This window comes from Neomonachus schauinslandi, chromosome 5 (assembly GCF_002201575.2).
Source record: "Neomonachus schauinslandi chromosome 5, ASM220157v2, whole genome shotgun sequence".
NCBI lineage: Eukaryota > Metazoa > Chordata > Mammalia > Carnivora > Phocidae > Neomonachus > Neomonachus schauinslandi.
In genome coordinates, this window is record NC_058407.1 from 24,286,680 (window position 1) to 24,312,625 (window position 25,946).

General features: G+C 40.3%; 1 protein-coding gene across 1 annotated transcript in view; it reads right to left on the reverse strand.

Annotated features, from left to right (window-relative positions):
* Positions 1 to 14,079: 14,079 nt before the first annotated feature.
* CFAP54 (cilia and flagella associated protein 54) overlaps positions 14,080 to 25,946 on the reverse strand; it is a 294,732-nt gene continuing 282,865 nt past the window's right edge. The window contains 1 exon segment of the mRNA XM_044914733.1: positions 14,080 to 14,199. Coding sequence (XP_044770668.1) covers positions 14,080 to 14,199 — 120 coding nt within the window.

Below are 25,946 nucleotides of genomic sequence, written 5' to 3' on the forward strand. Positions count from 1 at the left end.
AAGCCCATTCACATTCTAAATATGGCTGCGGAAGCTTCCAGCCACCCCATTCCAGGACTTGCATGGAAGAGATGCAAAACAGGCCCTTACATTCCTCCCCCTTCCCTCCCACCACACACACACACACACACACACACACTTCCCCTCCCCCAGCTGTGTTACATAAACAAATGAGAGTTCATTTAGAAAGAGAATGTTTGAGGAGTGAAGAGTGTTATGGCTTTTCTCCTCTCTCCTGTTGGAACATGAAGTTACTGCATGCTTCATGCTCCATCGTGAAGATGATGGGGTAATGAAGAAGAGTGTTCTTTGCTGCAAAGTGGAGTTGGGGTGGGTGGTTCTAGAGAGAAGCTTGGTAGAGATCTACACGCCTGCAGCAGAAGACTGCAGTCATCTGGCAGCTTAGTCTGGGGCCACCAGGAACAGGCAGAGCTTTTAGGAAGAAGGATTTATGTCCCTTGAGCTTGGGGCTGTAATTGTACATGCAGTGTGTGCCTCCTACCTGCAGAATTCTGAAGATGGGAGGCTGTAATTCCACCCTACTGCACACCCTCACCCCAGACTATGTAAGTTGGTTTCCGCAAGCTCTGTATAATTCTGACATTCTGGGAATGGAATGTGGTTTACATTTTTATGTCATCTTTGACTCTGAATTCCTACATCTCTGAGTTAGTTCAGTCTGTGGATCATCTTCCCTCATGCACCCTAGACAAGGAGCAGCCTTTTTTTGATTTCCCCTTGATGTCTGTCTCCCACAGGAAGCAGCTGTGTGTGGAGCAGAGGAAAGGGCTTCATGTCACCCTGTTGTTTTCACCCTTTTCCCCTCAGGACTGCTCTTTTCTCATTTCTCCTTTCCACTGGGGTCCCTGAGAAATTAATTTCCCTTTACTTTTTCCTGTAAAACAACTTAGACCACTGCATCCTACTTGCTCAGGGACCTATATTTACCTATACTTAACATGCTCTGTAAGCAATGGACCATTTTCTCCAAAGCTTCCACCTTGAGCAGCAGTAAACTCTGTTACCGGTCTCTGAAATTATATAGCTGAAGTAAGAGATCTGATTCAGAAGTGACTGAAAAGTAATTGATACGCTACCACTGTCCACCCCCCTTCCCTAGTTCCCTAGAGGGTTAGCGAGAGGGCATGGTGCCCTCCATCAGGCCTGGGATGGGTCTCAAGGCAATTTCGAAGGTGGGAGAGAACAATATGTTTCTCTGCTAGATAAACTATGACTACCCCCACTTTTGAAAGCAGATGCTGCGAAAGTCAATTTTGGTTTTAAATAACACATTTTTGTCCTCTTCATTTCACATCTGTCACATGAACTGTGCCAGAATACATTTAATAAAGAAGTCCGTGCTAATCATTAATTATGATACAATGTACCAGTTGTATTGTGTTCTAATGTAACTCACACTTGTGGGTTTCAAAAACCTTCCCCAGATTTAATTAATCCTCAGCTTTGCTAATGAAAAGCATGGCTTCTACCCGGTGTGAGTTTGGGTTTCTAATCTGTTCCTTAAGGTCACCTCATTTTTCTTGAAAATGCACATTTGTAGTTTAACACTGCAGATCTTTCACATTCCCTATTAAGCAATTATTTTGATTACTTCATTATCTTTCTTTTTTTTCCTAGACTATTTAGGTTGGTTTCTGCCTACTGCTAGCCAAGTGTAATTCCGACATTCTCTCTCACTCCCTTTATTAGCATGATTTGCATTAGCAAGGGATTCATTTTCATTCTGAAGACTGAAAACAATTTCATTATCTGATAAAAATTATCTCCTCATATGCTGTAAGAAGCAATTCTCCTCATTTATGGTCTCATTAAGCATTTCATATACCTAATACATCTTCTCAATTCTTCCTCTTTCCAGAAGTAATCATTCTTGTGGCTCAACTAACAAAATCTTGGGCTTGGAATTCTCATTTTTGCCTTCCTTCCCTCTTTTGTTCTTTCTTTTCCTGATGTAGTAACTGCATCATCTCTGTGAACACTGGCTATTTCCTTCTCTTCCTACACAGTTTGTTCAGGTTTCGCTCCAACACCTACACTGCTGTATCATGAGTTGTAAGTTTACATTTCTGTTGTCCTTAGTGGACTATAAGCATCTGAAGGGTGGGCCACAGCTTCCAGATAGTTATATTTTCAGAGCCTGGAACTGTGTCCAGTGTATAGCAATAATCAAAAGATGTGTATTGAATGGGTGAAGGACTAAGGACACATGCACAATCATTTTTATTTTAAAAATTTGTACTTTTCAAAACACAGGAGAAAGTGGAGAAGCCAGAACAACTTGATAAGGAAATGAATCAGTTGGACAAACCGAGGCAAGCTAAAGAGATACATAGATCTATAAGTAATAGGAAAGAAGTGCTTTAACTGCCCCAGTGGGAGCTAAAACAAACTTGAGGCTGCAAGGGGCCAGTTGAGCAAGAGCAAAAATCCAAAACAATTATCTGGAGAATATGGATACATCACAATGATCACATGGGGCAAGTTCTAAGTCAGACCTAGTGCCTTCTGTGCAAATAAGATACTGAATCATGACGGTTTCTTCTCACCAAATCTCCAAAATGTGACAGATATTGCTGAAACATTCCTCTGTCTGATGTCACATTCTTGATTTATTTCTCAGTTTTATTCATCCCTCAAGGAGGAAAAAAGTAATCCGAATACTTCCTTTTCACCATAAGCATGTCAGAAATATAAGGGATGCTGAAGAACCATCCTGTGGCATTGGGGTCAATCCCATAGAAATGCCAAGGTAGCTCAGCCTGCCGCTTGGAGCTGAGCCTATTTTAATGGAAGCAGAGTTCCCTAGCAGGTTTAGATTACATTTAATTTAAAATGCTATTAAACCTTTAAATGGAGAGGGCAAGCTATAGGACTTTGGTGGCTATAGGACTTTGGAGATAGGGGAGCAATCTAGGTTGGAGATGAAAATTTGGAAGGTTTTAACACATACATGGTACAGATATGGTCATCCTGAGTGAGAGTAATGGAGAAAAGGGAGCACGTACGAGGAAGGAGAGTTTTTTGCTTAAAACTGGTCAATCTTTTAAGTAAAGGGTTAGCGAACCATGATCTGTAGTGAAAGGCCCTCTGCTGGTTTTTGTTCAGTCTTTGAGCTAAAAGTGGTTTTACATTTTTAAGTGGTTAGGAAAAACTAATCCAAAGGAGAAGAGTATTTCATAACACATGAAAATTACATGAAATTCACATTGATAATTAGAGTTCTATTGGGACACAGCCATGCACATTTGTTCACATATCGTCTATGATTGCTTTCGCTCTACAGTAGCAGAGCTGCCTGGTTGCAACAGAGACACAGCCTAAAGTATTTACCATCTTGCTCTTTACAGACCAAGTTTGCTGGCTTACGGTGTCACGTGAGAACGCAAGTCCTGGAAGTGCTCTGCTATTGTTGCCACTATGAGGGAAACCAGTCTGACTATGAAAGGTGGAAGGGAGGAAGGTTGCTGAGATACTTGCCAAGAAACGGAACCAGAGCCCAGAAGTGACTGTGACACTCTTAGACTGAATCAAACCTGAAGCTCACTTCACCAATGCCCTTTACAGTCAATGAGGGAATAAATGCCCTTTATTGTCTGATCCAGTTGGATAGATTTCCTATCATCCAAAATAAAAAAAAATTTTTTTAACTACTACAGTTATGAGATCCAGAGGTAAAGCGTAGTCCTTTCTCCCCTTAATATATGCCAACTTGATTCAAATCTCCCATTTCATAGCCCGTACAAGTCCAAGGTTGTCCTCATGATTTCTACAAACTCCTAAAGACTTATCATCTCAGTTGCTAAAACAGAATACCATAGATTGGGTGGCTTAAACAACAAGTATTTATTTCTCACAGTTCTGGAGGTTGGGAAGTCCAAAATCAAGGTGCCATCCAATTCAGTGACTGGTAAGAGCTCCTCTTCCTGGTTTAAAGATGACTGCCTTATTGCTATATCCTCACACAGCAGAGAGTTAGCTCTCTGGTATCTTCTTATAAGGGCATTAATCCGGCATGAGGACTCCACCCTCAAGACCTCATCTAAACCTAACTACATCCCAAAGACCTCATTTCCAAATACCATCAAATTGGGGGTTAGGATTTTAACATATGATTTTGGGGGGACACAAACATTCAGGCCATAGCACTCATGGTCCTTGCTCCATGAAGTCCATGTCCATGACATATGCTGTCTATTTTTCACCCATTCTACCTCATCACAAGTTTCCCAAACCTACACACATACTCTGAACCTATCATTTTGTGAATTTAGCAATTTTACTTAGGGCTTGAGAGATCATTAAAGGGGTCACTTTAACTACTATACAATCTCCTACATCTCCTGGCTATCTATTCTGTTCTCCTCTCTTTACTCTCTTATTCCTCCATTTCCAGAAAAAAATTAATTCTTCTGTTTGTAGGATGAGCAACAATCCTAGCCTGCCTAGGACTGTCTTAATTTGGGGACCATCCTGCTTTTTGCACTGAAAGTCCTGGGTGAAGTGGGAAGATCTGTGACTCTATCTCCTTGTCTCAAGTAAAGTCTTTTTACCTGCTTCTCTGAAGCATCAAAGCCAGCCCACATCTGTAGCTCACAGACACCACCTGCTCCAAAAGACTGAAACATCTTCCTAATCAAGGCAAGTCTCCTTAAAGGGAATAACTGTACCAGATGTTTTGAAAATAAACACTTCTTATCATTAGATGCATGTATACTTAGGGTTGTTATGTCATCTTATTGAATTGATGCTTTTATCATTAAAATGAAATGTTTCATTTTACCTCTGACAGCAATTCCTATCTTGAAATCTATCTTGATATTAATATAATCACACAGGATCTCTCATGTTCACTGTTCATATGGTATACATTTCTCCATCCTTTTATTTTCAACCTGTCGGTGTTTTTATTTAAAATGCACACAATCTCTGCCTTTTAACTAGAAGTGTGGATCCATTTAGAATTAGTGTAATTAGTGACATGGTTGAATGTAAGTCAAATGTAAGTCATCGAGACTTTTAGGTCAGTCCATTATCCTTTGCCTTCCATGTTTCTGATGAGACATCAGTCTTTATTTTTATCATTGTTCCTTTCCTTAGTATGTTACGTCTTTTTCTCCTAGATGACTTAATGTTTTTTTCCTATCTTTGGTTTTCAGAAGTTTGAATATGATTAGCTTGGGTATGGGTTCTTTTTAAAAGGCAGAGATCATTTCTGTGAGCCAGAGATGCGGGCTGGCCTTGATGGTTTCCATTCCACAAGTTTACTGTCTGTTTTTTCTTCTGTGGTGCCTGATTTGATATTAAGTTCATCTAGTGAATTTTTTAAATGTCAGATATTATAGTTTTCAGTTCTAGGATTTCCATTTGGTTCTTTTTTTATAGTTTCCATATCTTTCTTGATATTCCCCATCACTTTACCCATTATACCAATCTTCCTAACAGATTCCTTTACATGTGTAACATAGTTATTTTAAAGTCTTCATCTGCAATTTCTAACATCTGGGATTTTCACGGATCTGTTTGACTATTTTCCCCCTTGATTGGGGGCACATTTTCCTGCTTCTTTGTATATATATATATATATATATATAAAAAAAAGAACAAAGAATTTGATAAGCCCCTTTTACTTGGCTGGACTTGAATTCCAAAACTTGTCTCTCCAGCACCAGGCACCTGCTGAAACCTCTGTTTGGCTCATTAAAACTTCCAGTTGTTACTTTCCACTGGATTCCCTGGGGTCTGATTACATGCAGGTGGGAGCCAACAATTTGAGGAGAATTTGTGCAGATTTAGGGGCTCCCCACTCTGTCTCCCAATTTTCTGAAATATTCTTCCTTAATCTCAAGCTACTATGACAAACCCCCACTCTGCCTTGTGAATCCTCAGTCCCATTCATCTGCCTCTTCCTGACTGAGCTCTATCCCTCACATACTTTATAAGATGAGGAGTACCGTCAAGGAAAGAGCTACTCAAATGTGGATCTTGGGCACCTGGGTGGGAGCACCCAACTCTTGATTTCAGCTCAGGTCATGATCTCAGGGTCTTGAGATCGAGCCCTCCGCCGGGCTCTGCACTCAGCAGGGAGTCTGCTTGAGATTCTCTCTCTCCCTCCACCCCTCCCTGCTGCTCATGCTCTCTGTCTCTCCCTCTCTGCCTCTAAAATAAATAAATAAATCTTTAAAAAATAAATAAATAAATGTAGAACTTATGTAGTTTTTTCCCCTTTATTTCAAGGATCATGTCCCCCTCAATTTATGCGTATTTTCAGCCATTCCCCAGGGCTTCAAATAGTTATTTGAATTCTGATTTTATAATTATTTACACTTCTTTTTTAGTCCAAAGTTCAAAATTGTTATGACCAGATGATAGTTCAATGAAAGCTACTCTGCTAGTAACCAGAAGTGAATACCTCTTATTACTAAAACTCAATCAATCCATCAGTCAATCAATCAATCTATCTCTGGTCTTTCTAGGCAGAACTGAACTTTCCTGAAAGGTGCATGTGATAATACAATATGTAATTAAAGTAAGAGATAACTGTACTGCAGATCCACGACCCGCTAGTCACTGTTCCGTGTGCTTTACCCCACCCCAACTTACGGATGAGAAAGCTGAAGTGCAGAGAGGTTAAGAAGCTTACCCAAGTTTATGTAGGTGGTCAGTAGGAAAGCCGGGACTCCAGCCCACATGGCCCGATGTGATCACTGGCTGCCTTAGCCACTGCACAGTGGTTATTTAGGTGTGGGCTGCTCTTCAGTGTGGCCTTTCCTTGATGGAGACAGTTTAGAGGGGATTTAAGCTTGTAGCAGAGGACGAACCGAATATACTTTGTGGTTCTTTTAAACCAATGAATCCATTATCCTATAAAAATTAGAATCGCCAGTCAACCAAAAATATTTTCACGTCAGAAAAATTATTTTCCCTCAGTCAGAAATCCAGAAAATGTCCACATAAAATGGTATTTCCATGTATACTCAGCTCCCACAGAATCATTTCTCTTTTCTCGACTTCAGAATTTGACTTATGGCACCTCGAGCAGAACTGTTCATTGTGGTTTTGCCCGAACTGCCGCGGTGCTGATTGTATATTGTGTTCATTTCCAATGCAGTGTTGATATTGATAAACCAACTTACTTCAAGCAATTCAAAGCATCAACCTTTGAAGTTTTGAAAAATAGCGTTTGGGTGTGTTTTTCCATGCCACCCCAAATGCACTGGAAAAGTATTTTTTACCAATAAAATTGCTCTAAGAGGAAAAGCCACATTTAAGGGTTTTTTTTCCTGAAACTGTTTCTAAGATCAATAAAAATATCCCTTTTCCTGATACCTGTCTTTTGCTATATGCCTCCCAAATTGTTTTAAATGGACAAATCAGAAGTGGATATTGTTTTGCAAAAAGCAAACAGAAGAAAAGAAAAATCCTTGAAAGCCTGCAAAATACAACCCTTGGAAGTGTACAGTCCTTGAGACCATCTTGAAATGGGCTGCATTTCACTGTAGGCTGCCGTCGAAGAAACAGTTCATTTAGAATATAATCTCATGAGGCCCCACAGGAAAAACTGTTCTCCGGAATTGGTACTGGGAATAGCAGCGCTCCTAAGTACAAGGTCTGCTTTGCCCTCACAACTCTAGTGATGTAAGGCATTGCATTTGCCTGTGAACGCTGGCTGCCAGAAACACGCAGCAGCATCTCTGGCTGACCCCTAGTGAGTGTTAAGGTTGTAACACCATCTTTTTTTTCAAGAAATTAATTCAACTCCTGGCTCCATCATAAGTCAGATGATATTTGTGTTCTACCTTTACTTGTTTTCTTTGCCTCCTTTTTCTCATCTGGCTTTAACTAATCTTAGCTTTGTATTGAATCCATACTTGTAAGCTCTCTTGCATCCTTTTTGAGCAGGTCTGAAGATAACTGACTAAATGATCAGGATTTGATGGCCATAGTTTTCAAAATAAAAACCACTGAACTGTAAATGAAAGTTGAGAGAGGCAGATGAAAACCTGAAAATGATGTCACAAATTATATGGAAAGGGTTAATAGCCTGGACATCGAAGGATCTTGGAAATCGACAATAACAACAAAATAAATAGATGGGCGTACAAGTAAGAAGTTGAGTAAAGGACTTGAAGAGACATGAAAACAGAAAAAAATGTGATGAGCAAATAACAAATATAAGAACGATCCAACTTCAGTTGTCGTCAAAGAAATGCAAATTAAAATTTAATGAGATGAGAAACTTCCATTTAAAAAAATGGGGAAATAAATTCATTGGTTTCCTTGAACCTACCTTGCTCCCTGACCTCGAGGACAGGGTAGGGGGCAGACATGCCAATACGCATGTGTAAAATAGAGTGGCTCCCACGTGAGCATGTGTATGGTAGGTGGAGGCACGGTGGCGGGGGGGGGGGGGGGGGGGGGGGGGGGGGGGGCGGGGGGGGGAGTGTACAGCAGGAAAGACAGGTCCGAGGTAGTGGAGATGCCTGGGCTGAATCTAGGATGAAGAGCTGCTATCATTAGATGTGACTCTTTTTTTTTTTTTAATTTTATTTATTTATTTGAGAGAGAGACAGCAAGAGAGAGAACACAAGAAGGGGGAGGGTCAGAGGGGGAAGCAGACTCCCTGCTAAGCAGGGAGACTGATGTGGGACTAGATCCTGGGACGCCAGGATCATGACCTGAGGCAAAGGCAGTCGCTTAACCAACTGGGCCACCCAGACACCCTAGACGTGACTCTTTGAAGGAAAGGAGTAAGTGGTATTCTTCATGTATAGCCTCTGGCACATAGTGGGCAATAAATATCTTCTAAACGAAAAGAGTGAGAAAAGACATTCTTGCCAAAAAAGCAAAGGTACAAAGTAATGAATAAAATCCATCAAATGAACAAATATATGCATGAACAAATGAGCTAAGTTTTTCAGGGAAATACTAGTGTATTTATGAAGGAGATTTATTTTTATTTTTTTTAAAGATGTTATTTATTTGATAGAGAGAGAGAGCACATAAGCAGGGGGAGCAGCAGAGGGAGAGGGAGAAGCAGGCTTCCCGCTGAGGGGCTCAATCCCAGAACCCTGGGATCATGACCAGGGCCCAAAGCAGACGCTTAACTGACTGAGCCACCCAGGTGCCCCTAAGAAGGAGATTTAAATGACCGGCCTCCAAAGGACAAAACAAAGATTTGATATATATTTTTTCCTTCCTATGGATCATTACCATATACTTCATTATTAAGAAGTAGAACTCTAGACAATACCTTTGGATCTAATTACATCCTGATTTTTCTAACTGCATCTCATCCAGACCACCAGGTCTAAACACTCCCAATTTGGGCATTTTCCCAACCAATAAGCTCTGGAAAGGCATCTGTACTGCACCTCAGGAAATATGGATAGCTGCCTCAAATCTCAATACTTTTCAGTCTAGGATTGTGTTTTACTGGCTATTAGGGAAGACAATTAGATATGCTGTAGGACATACATTTAAACGTTAACGTTGATTGTTTCATAGGAGTGGATTTCTGGGTAACTTTTATTTTCTACTTCGTAACTTTCAGTATTTCACAAATTCTCTATATTAGTTCTGAATTGTTTTTGCAATGATGAGAAGAGAAATCGGTTCAAGTTATTCTTGTGAATCTTGTGGGGCAGAATTAGGACAGTAGTGAAACTCTTAGAAAATCTTCAAATTATTTAGAAATCTGCTGAGTGTACAGTTTTAAGGGAGGGTTCAAGCTGATTTGCACTCGGGCAGAATGTGGTTTTTAGACCTGTTTTATTCTAAGTTATTAAATACAAAACGTATAAATGTTTCGTAACTATAAAACAGGACCAAAGGCAATTTAATAGCAATTAATTTTGTGTTGTTTCCAAAGCTCCAGTTGAAAATGTCCTTGTTGTAATAAAATCTCTATGCCTTTTAACCCAGCGTTTTAACTAATGAATTTAATTATGAAAAAAACTGCTGTCACTAAAGTCTTCCTCTCAATCATGCCTGTATTTATGACCAAAAAAAAATCTGTTGCTATGGAAATTTTAGAATCAGAGTTGCATCTCATAAAGCTCTACTGAAGTGTAAAGCAAAAATAGGAAACGAATCTTCAGTAAAGAGAAACTTCTTAATATATTTTTAAAAACGAAATTATAGATTGTAGATGGATTTTACAAATGAACCTCATTTTGCATAACAAGTAGTCACGTAAAAAGTTCTGCATATATCTAATTTTGGAAAATCAAATAATTTAAAGTATAACTAGGGAACATACCATTGACGGGCATTGCACAGGGGATCTGTCTCAATTTAATTAAACATTTATTGAGGCTTTACTATCTTATATTGAAAATTAATATTTTCATAGACGGAGTTTCCCAAAATTGAGCACATTTATAATTTGACATTAGTTTCAAAATGATTTTTAGTTGTCACTAAAATCCCAAATAACAGAACCAGATGTGAACTACAGCTATATAATGAGACCAGCGTCATAACTCACATTTAATAGTTATTTACCGACAGGTGAGCCAATGACCACACAAAACGAGCTGGCAAACAGGATGAAGAAGGTAAATGATGCACTTGCTTTTAACTTATGAACTATCTCACGTATGCAAAAAGTAGAGACCAATGTAACAAACCCCCGGCTGAAAAAAGTACAAATGAAACTTCTTGGGCCTTCTTGTTAGATCTCATTCCCTCTCCTCCGTGACTCCAAACCTGAACTTGGGCTTGCCCATGAACCTGCATCGAAAAATGCTTTTAGTACATACTTACACATCCATAAATACTCTATATTAGGTCATTTCCCCTGTTTTAATAACTTTTATATAAATGGTGTCTTCATATATGTTTTCTGCAACACTTCACTTTTCTCTTTTACTCAACCTACTTTTGAAGCATATCCAGATAAATATGTCTCTGATTCATTTACAGTATTCTGCAGTAGTCTGTTACACATTCATTTCTAACTTCTGTGTACTATTCTACTGCATGATGACACGGTCATTTATTTATCTGTTCTCCACCTGAGAGATATTAGGTAGGTTTGTTTCTTTGTGTTTGGGGGGTTTTGTTTTTTGCTATTGTAATCAATGCATCAGTGAACAGTTTTGCATGAGTTTCCTTGGGCACATGAGCAAAGCTTCTTTGGGAGATATACCACAAACATTTCAAGCATGGGAAAATGAGAAAAGGTGCTTCAACAGTGGGCTTCCTGGTCTACTGTTTTCTCCCCTAATCAACAGCTATGGGCTTGTCCAATCCTGTGTACACACAGATAATATTAAATTATTAAAATTTATGTTTCCATAGATTGAAGATAGCCTTGATGACATTATATATATTTCACCTAGGTTTCCAGGCTTTATGGACACCTTCCAAGATACCTTAGCAAACAATGAAGTATCCAGTCTCAAGCTAAATGAAAGCCGAAGGAATGTGGGGTGGACTCACACACTTATGCCATCCTTTGAGTTAAGGTTCTAAGACTGCATGGTGAAAATGTAACAGTGCAAACCTCTGCGCTGAAGGGCGCTATTAAGAGCCAAATGAGCAGTGCACAAGCCAGTGCCCGAGGAGTTCTGGGAGCTCGACGCTGCGCCATTTGAATTAGGATGGAAAGATTCATGTAATGCGCAGAAGGAGAAAGAAGAGCGATGCAGACTAGAGGCAGAAACCAAGTTTCTAGTACTGTCCAAAAATGTGCCACTTTCCCCTGTAATTCAATGAAGGAGAACAAGTCAGCTGGGGTGGGGAATGCGTAAAGCACCTACACATGAAGTGAACCGAGACTACTGTGTTTAAGCCTCTGAATAGCTGGCAGGTGGTCAATTTCTAAAGCAATTTCTTGGAGATTGATATGGAGAAAGATATGGGGGGAAGCTCTGCGGTTTTATTACCCATCACTTAGCTGCTGGCCCTGGCTCCTATTCTCTCGCTGCCTGCTTCCCTCCCTTCTCTTTCTGCTTTCCTTCTTCCTCTTTCCGTTTGCGTCCTGTCATTCTCTGTTATAATTAAAATAGAAAACATTGCAGGTGTCTGCTGTAAAGCATTTGCAGACACTGGATATTACATGAAAAAAATAAGCAGCTGCAAATTGTGTCATTTGGTCTTTAAAAAAAAAAACAAAACAAAACCTGAACGACATTTCTGGAAATAAACACATCTTTCATCCTGGTAGGTTTGAATTTATTTTTTGTTTGTACTTCAGCCCCTTTGCTCGCCATTTCCTCACTGCCTTGTACAGAAAGTTTCAGCTTTAACCAGTGAGTGTTCCTATTTTAGAAGAAATGGGGGAATTTCTGGAATTACGGCTTAAAATGGGGCAACTGTGTCTGTAGGGTGTGGTGCAATTTTAGGCAGTGTTTCTCTTGGTCAAAACAACGCCTAAGAATAACAGCAGCTGTAAGTGACTAAAAGTGGAGAAAAAGTAAAAATGTGCTGAAATATTATCTGTGATAGTTGGAAGGGATCTGCCATCCCCAGAGGAAACCAGTATATTGGCATGGATGACAATGGGGACTCCACCCCACCCCCCCCACTCCGGCCGCCATGTTTTCTTGGGGGCATCCCCTCAGGTCCGCAAGTCATTTAAAAAAATCTGCTCCTACAGCAGACAATAGGTGTTCCAGTTTTAGCTTGAGGCTCAGCTATGTCCTCCTTTTCCTTGACTTTCAAATTTCCCGGAGCAGTGGGATGGGTGCAAGAGAGGGGAAGCCCGTGTAGCAATGAAGAGTTTAAGTTCTCCAGTCAGAGAGAACCAAACTTAAATCTTGGTTCTACCTCTAACTGTGATCATTAGGCAAATTGTTTAATTGCCTTATGCTTTTGTTTCCTTATCAGTAACATGGGGTCAGTCATTCTATGTGCATCATGGTCATAATTCTTGTGAGGACAGAAGGAGACGATGCATATGAAGTATATAATAATATAGTGTCTAGCATGGTAGATGCTCCAGAAAGGTTAGGCAGTGATGGTGGAGGTAGTGATGGTGGAGGTGGTGGTGATACCTTCCCTCCCCCTCCTTTTATACCCCCATAGTGCCATCTTACCTGGTCACATCCATCCACCCATCCATCCATCCATCCATCCATCCAAGACCTCTACTGTTATAGACCTCTACTATGTGCCAGGCATTATTCTAGGGTTCTATAAAACAGTATATGACTTTATATCCACTAATATTTAAAACAAAGAAAAATGAAAAGCACCCAGTTAGTAAAAACTTACTAGTGGGAGGCATGCATGTACACTCCTTGGAAATTAATATTAGGTTGAAGTGAATGGCCTTGGTTATGAGTGATGCTGTATTTCCACACCTATTAAATGTGTAGGTAATTTGTTGTGCTTCTTTGCCCCTGGTGGCTAAACTTCCCATAAGTTAAGCTTTCTCTGTGAGAAACACAAAACCCTTGAAAGCATCCTCTCTCCCACAAGAGAAATTTATAAACTACAGTCTCTGGTCAAAGGATTCGGAAGCCCTCACCACATAAGAGCCGTCACTATCCTAACGGTTTTCTGCAAGACCCAAACTTTATTTCACATGAAGGTATGGTCATCAGGCAATTTCTTTTTCTGAATTCAATGGAAAGTATTTTGTTCTTTTCTCTCTTTCTCTTTCACTGCAGTATAGTGTCTTTCTGGAGGCCACTAGCGCCATCCTCCCAGTTATAGAAATCAAAGTTCTTCCGACATTGCCTCATGTGCCCTGGGGACAAAATTGCCCCCAGTTGAGAACCACTGATTTAATCCAATCTCGTTCTGTGGATGCATCTAGAGACAACCTACACGTGAGCTGTATAAACATGGGAATAGTTGCACCGGGCACACTATTCATACTTTTAGGAATAGTTCTGTGAGATGGTTTTAATAAGCTGCAGCAGCATTGTCATTTAATTCAGATACAATTTAAGACATCACTCAAAACTACAATTTTTGAGGAAATTTAGCTTATGTAAGAAACCATTTTATTTTGCTTGTTATAAGAAGACAGTTCCAAAAATGTATTCAAACCAAGAAAAAGAACATCAATTAAATCCTTTATAAGGTTAGTTAACATGTAAAGAACGTTTAGGGAATAATCGACACCATCCAGTTGAAAAGGCTTCCTCCTGATATGATACAACCATTAGCAAGGTCAAAAAGTCTCTCAAGATGGAATATAGATGGCAGCGAGATATCAAATGGGACCTGAGAAAAAGCAGAAAGTGTTCATGAAATGCATCGTTTCAAACTGTTGGCTGAAGGAAAGTTCTCAAACATTCAAATACCAATTCCATATAATGGTTTTATGTGAAAGATATTTAACTCTTGCCTAAGGCCAAATGCCAAGTTTCATATCTCTGCATGGCTAAAATGTCACACGAATCATTTTAGACCCTATTAAGATTCATAGATTAGCCTATAAAACAGTAGATATTTTAGAAATATGGACTACTTGCATCCCTATAATCACTGTATATGATTCTAAAGGTAGGACTTTGGCCCCATTCCTAACAAAATGCTTTCCTCCATAACAGGCTGCCCAGTGGACAAATCTCCCTGTCTTTGAGCTTAAGTCTTGCCACAGTGAAGCAAGTATGTTTGGCGCTCACTCTCTCTGGAAGAGGCACTGGGTTACCATGCTGAGAACTAGTCCAGTCTCAGTCACCTGAACAGAATGAAAGATGGAAAATAAGACTGCCTTTATGACCACAGCACTGGTCATTTCAGAGAGAAGCAGGAAGGAGAGAATAATAAATAGGAAGGAACTTTAACGTTTCCTGGGGACCTACTTTACGCAGATCTAGATACTTTGGAAGATAAATGAGCAAATGTCATGTAGAATGACCACAACAGATTAGATGCTTGTGGCCCTAAATTCTGGTAAGAAATTAGAAGACAAGTTTTATTAATTTCTTGTCAAATTGTTAAACGAATCTTTTATTCTTAAGAAAACACAGTGAACCTAAAAGTGGAGGCTGGTTTTTATTTCTTTTTCTTTACTTCATTGGATTAAAACAGGACCAAAGTATTCCAGTGCTTTCTATAACTTAACATAATAAAGAGGTGAAAAAAAATTAATAATGTCCTCCTTTCTCACTCAATCCTGAAGTAATAAGTATTACCAGTTTGAGGAGTATCTTTCCAAGACTTTTAAAATCCTCTGATGAATGTATATTCATGTGGGTTTTTTATTTTCCCTTTTTTCTTTCCTTTGTTTTTTGAAATAGGATAACTAGGTTTCCCATTATTTGCTCTTTCAATTACCAGTATGTAAGAGAAATCCCTCTTTAATCAATTCAAGGAGGCAGAATAGCTACATGGAGTTTAAGCGTGTGTGTTCTGGAGTAAGACTGCTTTGGTTCAAATTCAGACCTCACCACATACCAGCTATGTGAGCTTGAGTAAAATATTTGATCTATTTGAATTTTAACTTGGTCATCCATAAAACAGAAATAATATTGTTATTACAATTATTATTACAATGCATTGTTGTTACAAGTTGGAATGAGTTTATACATATAAAATACTCAGAATAATGCCTAGCACACAATGAACACACAGTAAAGGCTACACATTATCATCATTGTCGAGCATATTCTTTTTAATGGCTACATAACAATGCATGGGATGGCCGCATCCTATTGTTCAATCAATCACCATAAAGGTTGTTTCTAGTTTTTGTACATGTTTGTTTATTCATATACATCCTTGGGTATAGATGCTTCTATTTCTGTTCTACTGATTCCCCAAGATGGTTTGGTTTAGTCAAAGGGTGTTTACATTTTACATTTTAACATTTCTTGCCAGATTACTTTCCAAATAGGTTATGATAATTAGCACTTCAACCAGAAATATATAGCTGTATGGATACCCAATTGACCCAGATCTATTTGTTGAAAAGACTGTTCTTGCCTCACTGCACTGCAAAGTCACCTTTGACATAAACCATTGGGCCAAATATGCATGGATCTCTTTCTGGACTGTATTTTGTTCCATTGGTCTATATCTATACTTACTCCAATCCCACATTGTTATTACAGCTCTTTCATAAGACTCGACAACTAGAAGTGTAATTCCATTAGCTTTGTTCTTTTTTTTGGATGGTTTTGGCTATTCCAGGTCCTTTGCATTTCTGTGTAAATTTCCTGATACTACAGTAAATAATAGCTTTTCAAATCTTTCATTTATAATTTTTGCCTGCTATATAGAAATAAAGTTTACATTTACATTCATATGCATATAGCAACTTTGCTAAATTCACTTATTCATTCTAAGAGTTTATCTGAAGACTACTTTGGATTTTCTATGTCTATAAATAATAAGAATTGTATTCCTTCCTTTCTCACACTTATACCTTTTTGTTTTCTTCCTTTACTTCACTGGCTGAGAATCCCCATGCAGTATTAATTAGAAATGATGACAGGATGTCATAAACATATGATTAATTGACTTTTCAGTTCAGAAAAAAAGGTAAGGTTTATTTAATGAATGGCATTGTAAAAATGTCTACTACTAAAATTCATTCTTTTCTTTACTTACGTCCTCTACTACTTTTGTTAAATTTATTCCTAGGCATTTTATAGTTTTGTTATTATTGTGAATGTTTTAAAGTTTTAAAAGTTCTGTTTAAAGTGATTGTCCTTGGGGCACCTGGCTGGCTCAGTTGGTGGAGTATATGTGAGTCTTGATCTCAGAGTTGTGAGTTTGAACCTCATGCTGGGTATACAGATTACTTAAAAATAAAATCTTCGTCAAAAATGGTTATTCTTAGGGCGCCTGGGTGGCCCAGTTGTTAAGCGTCTGCCTTCGGCTCAGGTCATGATCCCAGGGTCCTGGGATCGAGCCCCACATCGGGCTCCCTGCTCCGTGGGAAGCCTGCTTCTCCCTCTCCGACTCCCCCTGCTTGTGTTCCCTCTCTCACTGTGTCTCTTTCTGTCAAATAAGTAAATAAAACCTTTTTAAAAAAATGGTTATTCTTAGTAGACAGTTATTAATTTTTATATCAGCTACTTTATCAGATTCTCTTAATCTAATCATTTTAAAACCCCTTACATTTTGGTTTTGCAGTTATATCATTTACAAATAAGTATAACTTTGTTATTTCTTAGTATTTATGTTACTGATTTTATTCTCTTGTCTCATTGCAATAGCTAAAAATTTCAAAGTAATATTGATTCCTAGAAGTGCTACAGAGTCCTGTTACTCCTAAAAATTCTACCACCTAAACATGTTCCAGGCAATTTATGAAAGTTTATTTTGTTAAACAGTAAAATTAAAAAGCCACTATCATCAAAAACATGGAGTCCAGTTTTAAAAAATGTTGAGTTAGGTGAAAATGTGAAATCTATCTCACACCCAAAGTACATCAGTGCTATAAACATTAAGGGAATCTGAATGCTTTAGGAAGTCAGAGTTATATCTTTTCCCAGAGAGTTCAAGATTTTACAAATTAGGATTTATAAGATTTCAAATAAAATGATAGAGTTAACAGGTAAAGCATTTTTTTTTTTTTTTTTTTTAACAGGTAAAGCATTTCTTTAAACATGTTTCTTGATTTGTATCTACTCAATCTTGATACCAGGACATTTAAAGTAAGCCCACATAATGTTTTATAATGTGAATACCCCATGAGGCTCAGAAACTTTTTTTTAAAGATTGATTTATTTATTTGAGGGTGGGGAGGGGCAGAGGGAGAAGGAGAGAATCTCAAGCAGACTCCCCGTTGAGCAGAGCCTGACCTGGGGCTCAATCTCTCCACCCTGAGATCATGACCTGAGCCAAAGTCAAGAGTCAGTTGCTTAATCCACTGGGCCACCCAGGTGCCCCAGAGGCTCAGAGACTTCCAGGGACTTACCCCAGCTCCCTCAGCTAGTACGTATCAGAGCCAGGATCTATATTCCTGGCTCCTCAGAACACGTTCCTAACCACCCTGTGGCACGGCCTCTCCCCTGCTGCCCAACTGTCCTCGGAGCCCCCCCCCACCATGTGTGGCCACCCCAAAAAGCCCCTGCTCCCTGCAGACTGTCCTCCTGCTCCCACCTGATTACACTCTCCTGCTCCCTCCCACGGGCTCTGTGGCACTCTGGACCCTTTTCCAGTTTTGACTTTTGGAGATTTTATGGAAGGTTCTAGGGCTTCCATATGGAATTTCTCAAGTAAAGTTAAGCTTAGGTGAAATTACTGAATCTTTTTTTTTTTTTTTTTTTTTTGGCCATTCAATGGAGACAGGATTGGCAATTGTACAATCATGGGGGAGTCTTTTATGTCTTCTGTAAGTAGCTCTCAGTCTGAGTTATCCTGGATAAGGTACCAAGGAGTCCCGGTTCCTTTTCATGGATCAAGAAAGACTTTGTGGAGAGAAAGGAAGAAAAGAGCCTGGCAGGTAAACAGACTGTAAATTAGTTCAAGTAGGTTCTGCTTTAAGGGGCAACATTGGAGAAACGGTGATGGTTCTGCCTAGAAAGGATAGAAGTTGGAAATAACAAGAGGAAAGGAAAAAAGGTAATCAAGTTGGGGCGCACTGAAGGGGTTCACTGCCAGGACTTGAGCTTGTCTGGGGGAGTTCTGAAAGTCACTGGAGAGTTAAAGTTTATCTGCCAATGCTATATTTTATATGAGTTTCTGCATGAAAACTAGATTCTATCATAATGAAAGATTTTATTACTTCTGTTCTTTTGTTCCAATAACTTTCCTTGACTGAAAGAGAAATCATATAGTCTTCAAAGTACCTATGGTTTTTCTCAATCCAGTGAGTTTTTATTGAGCACCTACGTTGAGAACTCTTCTTGCTTCTCTCTCAGCACAGTGTCAGTTGCCTTTTCGTTGCTTCTATGTGACCAAGAAGACCAAGAAGAAAGGGGAGGGGGAACACCGAATTCCCACTATTCAATCAGGTTTGCCTGCTCTTTTAATTGGTAAGTAGGTTATCAAAAACTGTGGGCCTTGTGATATGGATGGATTTAACTTTGCCTCCTTTCAAGGACTTTCAAACACAGAGAGCCAGAGCCAAGGCGGGGGGGTGGGGGCAGGGGTAGTGGTTAAAAGCCTCAAGGCAGGAAAACAAATGCTGTTTTCATCCAGCATTCTCACATGTAAGTTTCTATATCATGTGATAGTTCTTTCTCAATATATCCCTTGAGTCTTCGAAGTTAACAATTTATTGGGGTTTTTTTTTTTTTTTCAGACTGGGGAAAAACATGCATTCCAAAGTAGGAAGGATAATATGATACTAGTTTACTTAAGAATCAATATCAGGAATGACTGGTGACCCATCAGATAGCAGTTCTAGATGAGAGGGAGCTACAGAGATTTGGTTTCACTGTACTTTATATGATCAAGAGAATCCCACCACCGACAGTAATAGGTATTATCTCCCCAGAAATAGCACCCAACTCTTAAGAAGGCGAGAAGGGCTCGTGTACAACTCTACCAGCCCACGGGAAATTTCAAACTTTGCTGAGAACAAGATTATCTTTTCCATCACTCTAATTTTGTGTTAATAAAACTTTAAATATGACCCAAAAAAGGGTTCTTTTTTTAAACATAATGTGAGATCAAAGGGTCATTCTGGTAAGATGGTAGAAATCTTTTTAAATTAAATTTTAAAGAAATAACATTATTATAAAGACATTTTGCAGAGAACAAGAAAATTAGAAATTAAAGGTGCGATATGGGAGAGAAAGCATTTCTACAGAGAATTGGTTCAAATGTTATACTATCTAAAAATAGGACCGATTCTCCTTAGATCACCACCACCACCACCGCTATTATCACTGAGCCACCACGGAGACTTGGTTGTGCATGGCATTTCCTTGAGCTCTTGAGGAGAGTTCACCTTTTAAGAAAGGACAATTCATGCTCAGACACATTGTCCTACATGCGCAGGAAACCCAAATGTTTCAGTCGGGCCAGAAACTGTTTGGCAACATTCAAGGGCCCTGTCTCTCTTCTTGTATCTAAGTAGATGCCAAAAATGTTTTGAACAATGGCCTCTTTATTGGACTACATGAAGAATGCCTCGCTAAGGGAAGATATATTGAGGGGGACTACATCCACTGGGTGTACATTGAAAAATCAATCTTAGGATATGCTCATAGTTTAGAGTTGTGGTGTAAGAAAAACTAATTCATTGGTCTTTGTCCCAGGGTCCTGGCATAAAGCTCCTAAAGCCATTGGGAATTTTCCTTTGTCTGCTAATAAGATGACTATGGCAGGGAAGGGGCCTGATAGCTTCAGGATGGAGCTGGTCACCAGGAAAACCAACCATGTGATTGGAGGGTTGGAATTTTCAGCCGTAGGCCCTGATCTCTGGGGAAAGGAGCAGGGCTGGAGATTGAGTTTGATCATAATGGCCAACCATTTAATCAATTGGACCCATGTAATGAAACCTTCATAGAAACCCCATAACCACAGGTTTCAAGGAACTCCTTGGTTGGTGAACACATTGATGTGCTGGGAGGATGGGGCACCCCGAGAGGGCATGGAAGCTCTGCCCCTCTCCACCCCCCATATCTTGCCCTATACATCTCTTCAATTTGACTGTTCCTCAGTTGTATCCTTTATAATAAACATAATTGCAAGCAAAGTACTTTCCTGAGTTCTGTGATTCATTCTAGTGAATTATCAAATTGGAGGGGATATCATGGGAACTCTCAAATTTGTAGTCTGCGGAGCAGAAGTGTGGCTAGCCTGGGCACTTCATTTGTAGCTGGCATCAGAAGTGGGGGCAGTCCTGGATTAAGCCTTTCATCTGTGGAGTGTAGGCTAATGGAATTGAATGGTTAGACACCCCGCTGGGGTCAGCAAATCGCAGAATTGGTTGGTGTCAGGAAAAACCACCTAGCGGTCACATCTGGCATTATGTAAATTAGGGCGGTGCTCAGCTCTGAGCGTCTCTGGGCCTTTGGGGCGTTCTGCACTCCCCTCCTTGGCAGCTATTGGGCATACACTGCCCTTCACACCCTTCCCAGGCCAAGCCGAGGCACTCCTTGATGAAAAGCGACAGAGCTGACAGTGACATCTCCATTATGGGTATATGCTTTTTAGAGGGAACTATTTAAGAAAATAGATCCTGTAAGAAAACAATCCTGTAAGGCCAAAAGAGATCTTTAAGAAAAAGAGTAAAAGTTCAGGCTGTACGTATCAGGCTTATTCTAACTGCTCAAGAGTCTAAGGCCCAGGGAAAAGAGTCTTTGAAATGTGACACCCTACTGTGCAGAAAGAGCAGCTGCTCCCTCCCTCTCTCCAGGAAAGTATTTTTCACCAGATAAAGAACTAATAAAGGGTCTCAAACAGGGCAAATCCCCTTTAAAATATCAAAAGCTCTAATCAGTACAGGAAGGATGAGTTATGCAACCAACAATGAAGTGCATGGGGCATAAAGGCTAGATCCAAGTTCATGGCCAATGGCTCAGTGCTTATAATCAGGGCCTTGGGGGAAGAGTGAAAGTTTCTTGGAGGGAGGATTTAACGGAAATGCCTGTATTCAATATGTTATAAAACTGAATGCCTATTTCTCATTCCCGGTGGAGATGCAAGAGCATAAATTTTGATATAGTACTTATATGTGATTACATCACTTTACATCATTGCCTTTATTTTCAGAAGATAGTTTTTATTTTATTTTTTTAATTAACATATAATGTATTATTTGTACAGGTCTGTAGTTCATCAGTCTTACACAATTCACAGCGCTCACCATAGCACATACCCTCCCCAGTGTCCATCACCAGCCACCCCATCCCTCCCACCCCCCACCACTCCAGCAACCCTCAGTTTGTTTCCTGAGATTAAGAGTCTCTTATGGTTTGTCTCCGGCTCTGGTTTCGTCTTGTTTCATTTTTCCCTCCCTTCCCCTATATTTTCAGAAGATAGTTTTAAGGCTTTACCGAGTCCTTGTTTTTCTACTCTGAAAATATACATTTTCTAAGAAAGGAAGTCTTTATTTATTGAGGATTGCAAATGGGCTGGAGTCTTTGTTTTACAGAGTTTATTTCATCTGTAAATTAACTGCTAAATGGAGGTCAAGAGAAAATGTCAAGAGCTATGGAGTCACATTGTAGAATGTAGTTTTAATCATGATTGGGTGACATGTGTATGATGTTTTCTCCTTACTTCTCCGTTGGAAAATAAGCTTCAAGCCAGAGTATGCTTCCTAGTTCCTTTGGAACTCTTCTAATTCCAATAAATAAGGATAATTGAGCATTCATGTATTCATAACCAATCAGGGATTTTATTTTTATATTTTAACTCACTGCTGAGGTTCAGGCTCCTGGGAGACAGACTCTGAGATGGAACTCAGCTTCCAGGAAGCTTATTAGGAAATACTCTTGGGATCAACACCCATGGGAAAAGGGAAGACTGCAGGATTAGCAGAGAGAAGATGGGCTGCAATGCAGTCACAAGGAAGGGCTCAGCCAACACCACAGGGGTTCTGAAGCTGGGATGACCCTTCAGAGATGCTCTGAATTGTGGCAGGGGGTCAGGTCTCTGCACCCCATATCAACCAGTAATCGGATGCTGACTTCCCCCAAGAAAGAGGCCAGCTCCTTTCCCTGTAGGCAATTCCTGGAGAGGGTTGAGAACTGAGGGCTGTCAGTCAGCACATTGGGAAAATGAGCTCCGCAGTCCTGAAGGGGAGATCTGGGTGGCTCAGTGAAGGGGCCATGACAGGCACAAATATTTAATTCAATGGTTAACTATAAAACCATTAAACAACTAGCAATATGGCAAAAAGCATACTAGTATATAACTAATACAAGCCAAAGGGAGATTTAAAGTAATAACCAAGTAAGAATTCTTATACCAAATTTCCAGATGCTGCTTTTCTGGGTCACAGTAAGACGAGCTTAATACATTTTCAGTATAACTCTTATTAATCACTTTATTTGATTACCCTGAGGAACAGTCCCCCTTCTGAAGTATGAGGAGAAGAACAAGGAAACAAAGAGTAGGAGGAAGACTCAGAAACAATTTCTTTCCTCAAATAATGCCTTTCCATAAACTTAAATATGAAGAAATTCAGTAATTTCACCTAAGCTTAACTTTACTTGAGGAATTCCATATGGAAGCCCTAGAACCTTCCATAAAACCTCCCAAAGGCAAAACTGGAAAACGGTCCAGAGCGCCACAGAGCCTGTGGGAGGGAGCAGGGGAGTGTAGTCAGGTGGGAGCGGGAGGAGAGGCTGCAGGGAGCAGGGGCTTTCTGGGGTGGCCGCACGTGGTGAGGCGGGGGTGGGGGGGGGCGGTGCTCAGAGGACAGTTGGGCAGCAGGGGAGAGGCCGTGCCACAGGGTGGTTAGGAACGTGTTCTGAGGAGCCAGTCTGCCTGGGTGTAGATCCTCTAACACTAACTAGCTGAGGGAACCTGGGCAAGTCACTTAAATTTCTCACATGTAATATATGGATAATAACAGTCTCTACCTCAACTAGAAACAGAAATCTGAGGTCAGATGCTGACCTTTACAAGGTATGTGCATATTCATGTCTGATTGCTGCTGCGACAGCCTATGACAAATCCAGGGGCTTACAACAACACAAATCTGCTCTCCCACAGTCCCGGAGATAAGAAATCGGAATTTATAGTTTCACCGGCTGAAAATCAAGGTGTCAGCAGGGCTGGTTCTTTCTGGGGGCTACAGAGGGAGAATCTGTGTCTTTGCCTTTTGTCGCTGTTGCCCTTGATTTGTAGGCCCTACAGCATCCACGCCAGTCCTGCTTCCGTCACCACACGCCTTCTCCTGTCGTTGTCAAAGCTCCCTCCGCCTCCCTTTTATAAGGATACTGTGACTACATTTAGGGCCCACCTGGATAGGCCAGAATAATCTCCCCCTCTCAATACCCTTAACTTAATCATATCTGCAAAGCCCTTTTGTCATACAAGGTCAAAGGTTTTGGGGATTAGGGCATGATTCAGCCTACTGCATGGGTGATTAAATGATATGGCTTTGTTCATAAGAATATCATATTTATATCCTACCTGCTCAACAAAGTCTTCATAGCTGCAGTTATTGCATTGTTTCTATTTAAAAATTCATGGCATTATTTGCAACAACATGGATGGAGCTGGAGAGTGTAATGCCAAGTGAGGTCAATCGGTCAGAGAGAGACAAATACCGTATGATCACACTCATATGTGGAATTTAAGAAACAAAACAAATGAACAAAGAGAAAAGAGAGAGAGAGACAAACCAAGAAAAAGACTCTTAACTATAGAGAATTGATGGTTCCCAGAGGGGAGGTGGGGGGGTGGGTGAAATAGGTGATGGGGAGTAAGAGTACACGTAACCATGACGAGCACTGCATAATGTATAGTTATCGAATTACCATATTGTACATCTGAAACTAATGTAACACTGCAGGTTATCTATACTGGAATTAAAATAAAAAATAAAATAAATATATATATAAAAATTCATGGCATTCCTGTAAAATGCCTATTGTGCTAGAAGTTATTAGTGTTCACTAAAATACATACTTCGTCCCTCTACAATTCTCTATGTCCTTGCATATCAGGTTGAAGCCAATAGGATATGAACAGAAATTATGACAGTCAGTCCATGTTGGCTCTTGGAAATGGTCACCCTAATTTATTGCCTACACTGGGACACTTTCTGAGAGTAAAAGGGAAGTATAGTAAGCATCTCTCCAAATCAACAGGTATATGTTATGAGTGTCACAGGGAAACTGAGATGCATAGTCGCCCTACTTAAAATTATCCAGTGAAGTGCTCTAGCTCTTCTGTCCTGCAGTGGTGACCTCGGAGGCCACGTGGTCCAGACAGCATGGCTACAAGTAGAAGGAGAGCTATCCCACCCTCACTGAACTTTGCATGAGAAAGAAAGGAACCTTTATTGCCACTGAGATTTGGGGTTTGTGGGCACAGCATAACCTACCCCATCCCGTCTAGAGCATCCACGTATGCTCTAGCAAGTCTGGCAAGCTTGTCCTCCCCTTATCATATGGGGGGGGGCGGTAATGCCATCAGAGTGAGGGTTTAACTCCACTGAAAGGTCAGGACTTTGAATCTCAGCAGCAAACTTAGAGGAAGAAATGCTGTAAGTGGGTACACTGAAGCTGGGCTCCCTCCTGAAGGGCTGTGTCAAGTCTGCCTGTGGGCTTTTGTCTTAGAAGATGTAGAAGTGAAAACCCCAGAGTTCGAACAATATTTGCCATTTCCTGATGGTTATAGTCTGGCAACTAGAAACAGGAAGTTTTTGTTTTGTTTTGTTTTTTAGATTTTTATTTATTTATTTAAGGGGCAGACGGAGAGGGAGAAGCAGGATCCCCACTGAGCAGGGAGCCTGACAACGGGCTCCATCCCAGGACCCTGGGATCATGACCTGAGCCGAAGGCAGACACTTAACCGCTTAACCGACTGAGCCACCCAGGCGCCACAGGAGGAGACTCTTTTTTAGAACAAAGGCTTGATAAAGAACATGAACTGAAGTTTGCATTTTGTTCGTGGGATTTTGTTGCTTAGAACCAAAGCATGACTGGCTTTGTTCATAGCTTCCACTTGCAGCAGCAAACTGGAAGGCAGACCTCCTGTGCAGGGCATGGAAAGAAAAACTTCTCATGCTGACTTCTTTATTCATCTCAGCAAAAACCGCAAGCTGCCTGCAAACACTGCCCGGCAATGTCTGATTGAAAGTCTAACAGAGTTTGCAATTTACAAAGGAATTTCACATAAATCCTTTCATGGAACTCTTTTTAGAATTTCTAACTTGAGCAATCAACCTTCGTCTGTCAATATTAACAAAAGGATGTGCAGAAGAAGGGGGCAAGGAAAGAGGGAAAGGATAGACAGGAGGAGAAGGAAGGATGGAAGGAGGTGGAGTAGAAATCCACCACTGAGCTTCCCCGAACATCTGCAGGCGCTATGACCCAGGTTCTGCATCAGGCACTTTGGGCTATGGACAATTCTGTGGCCACAATAAAATGTGCCGATGTTCG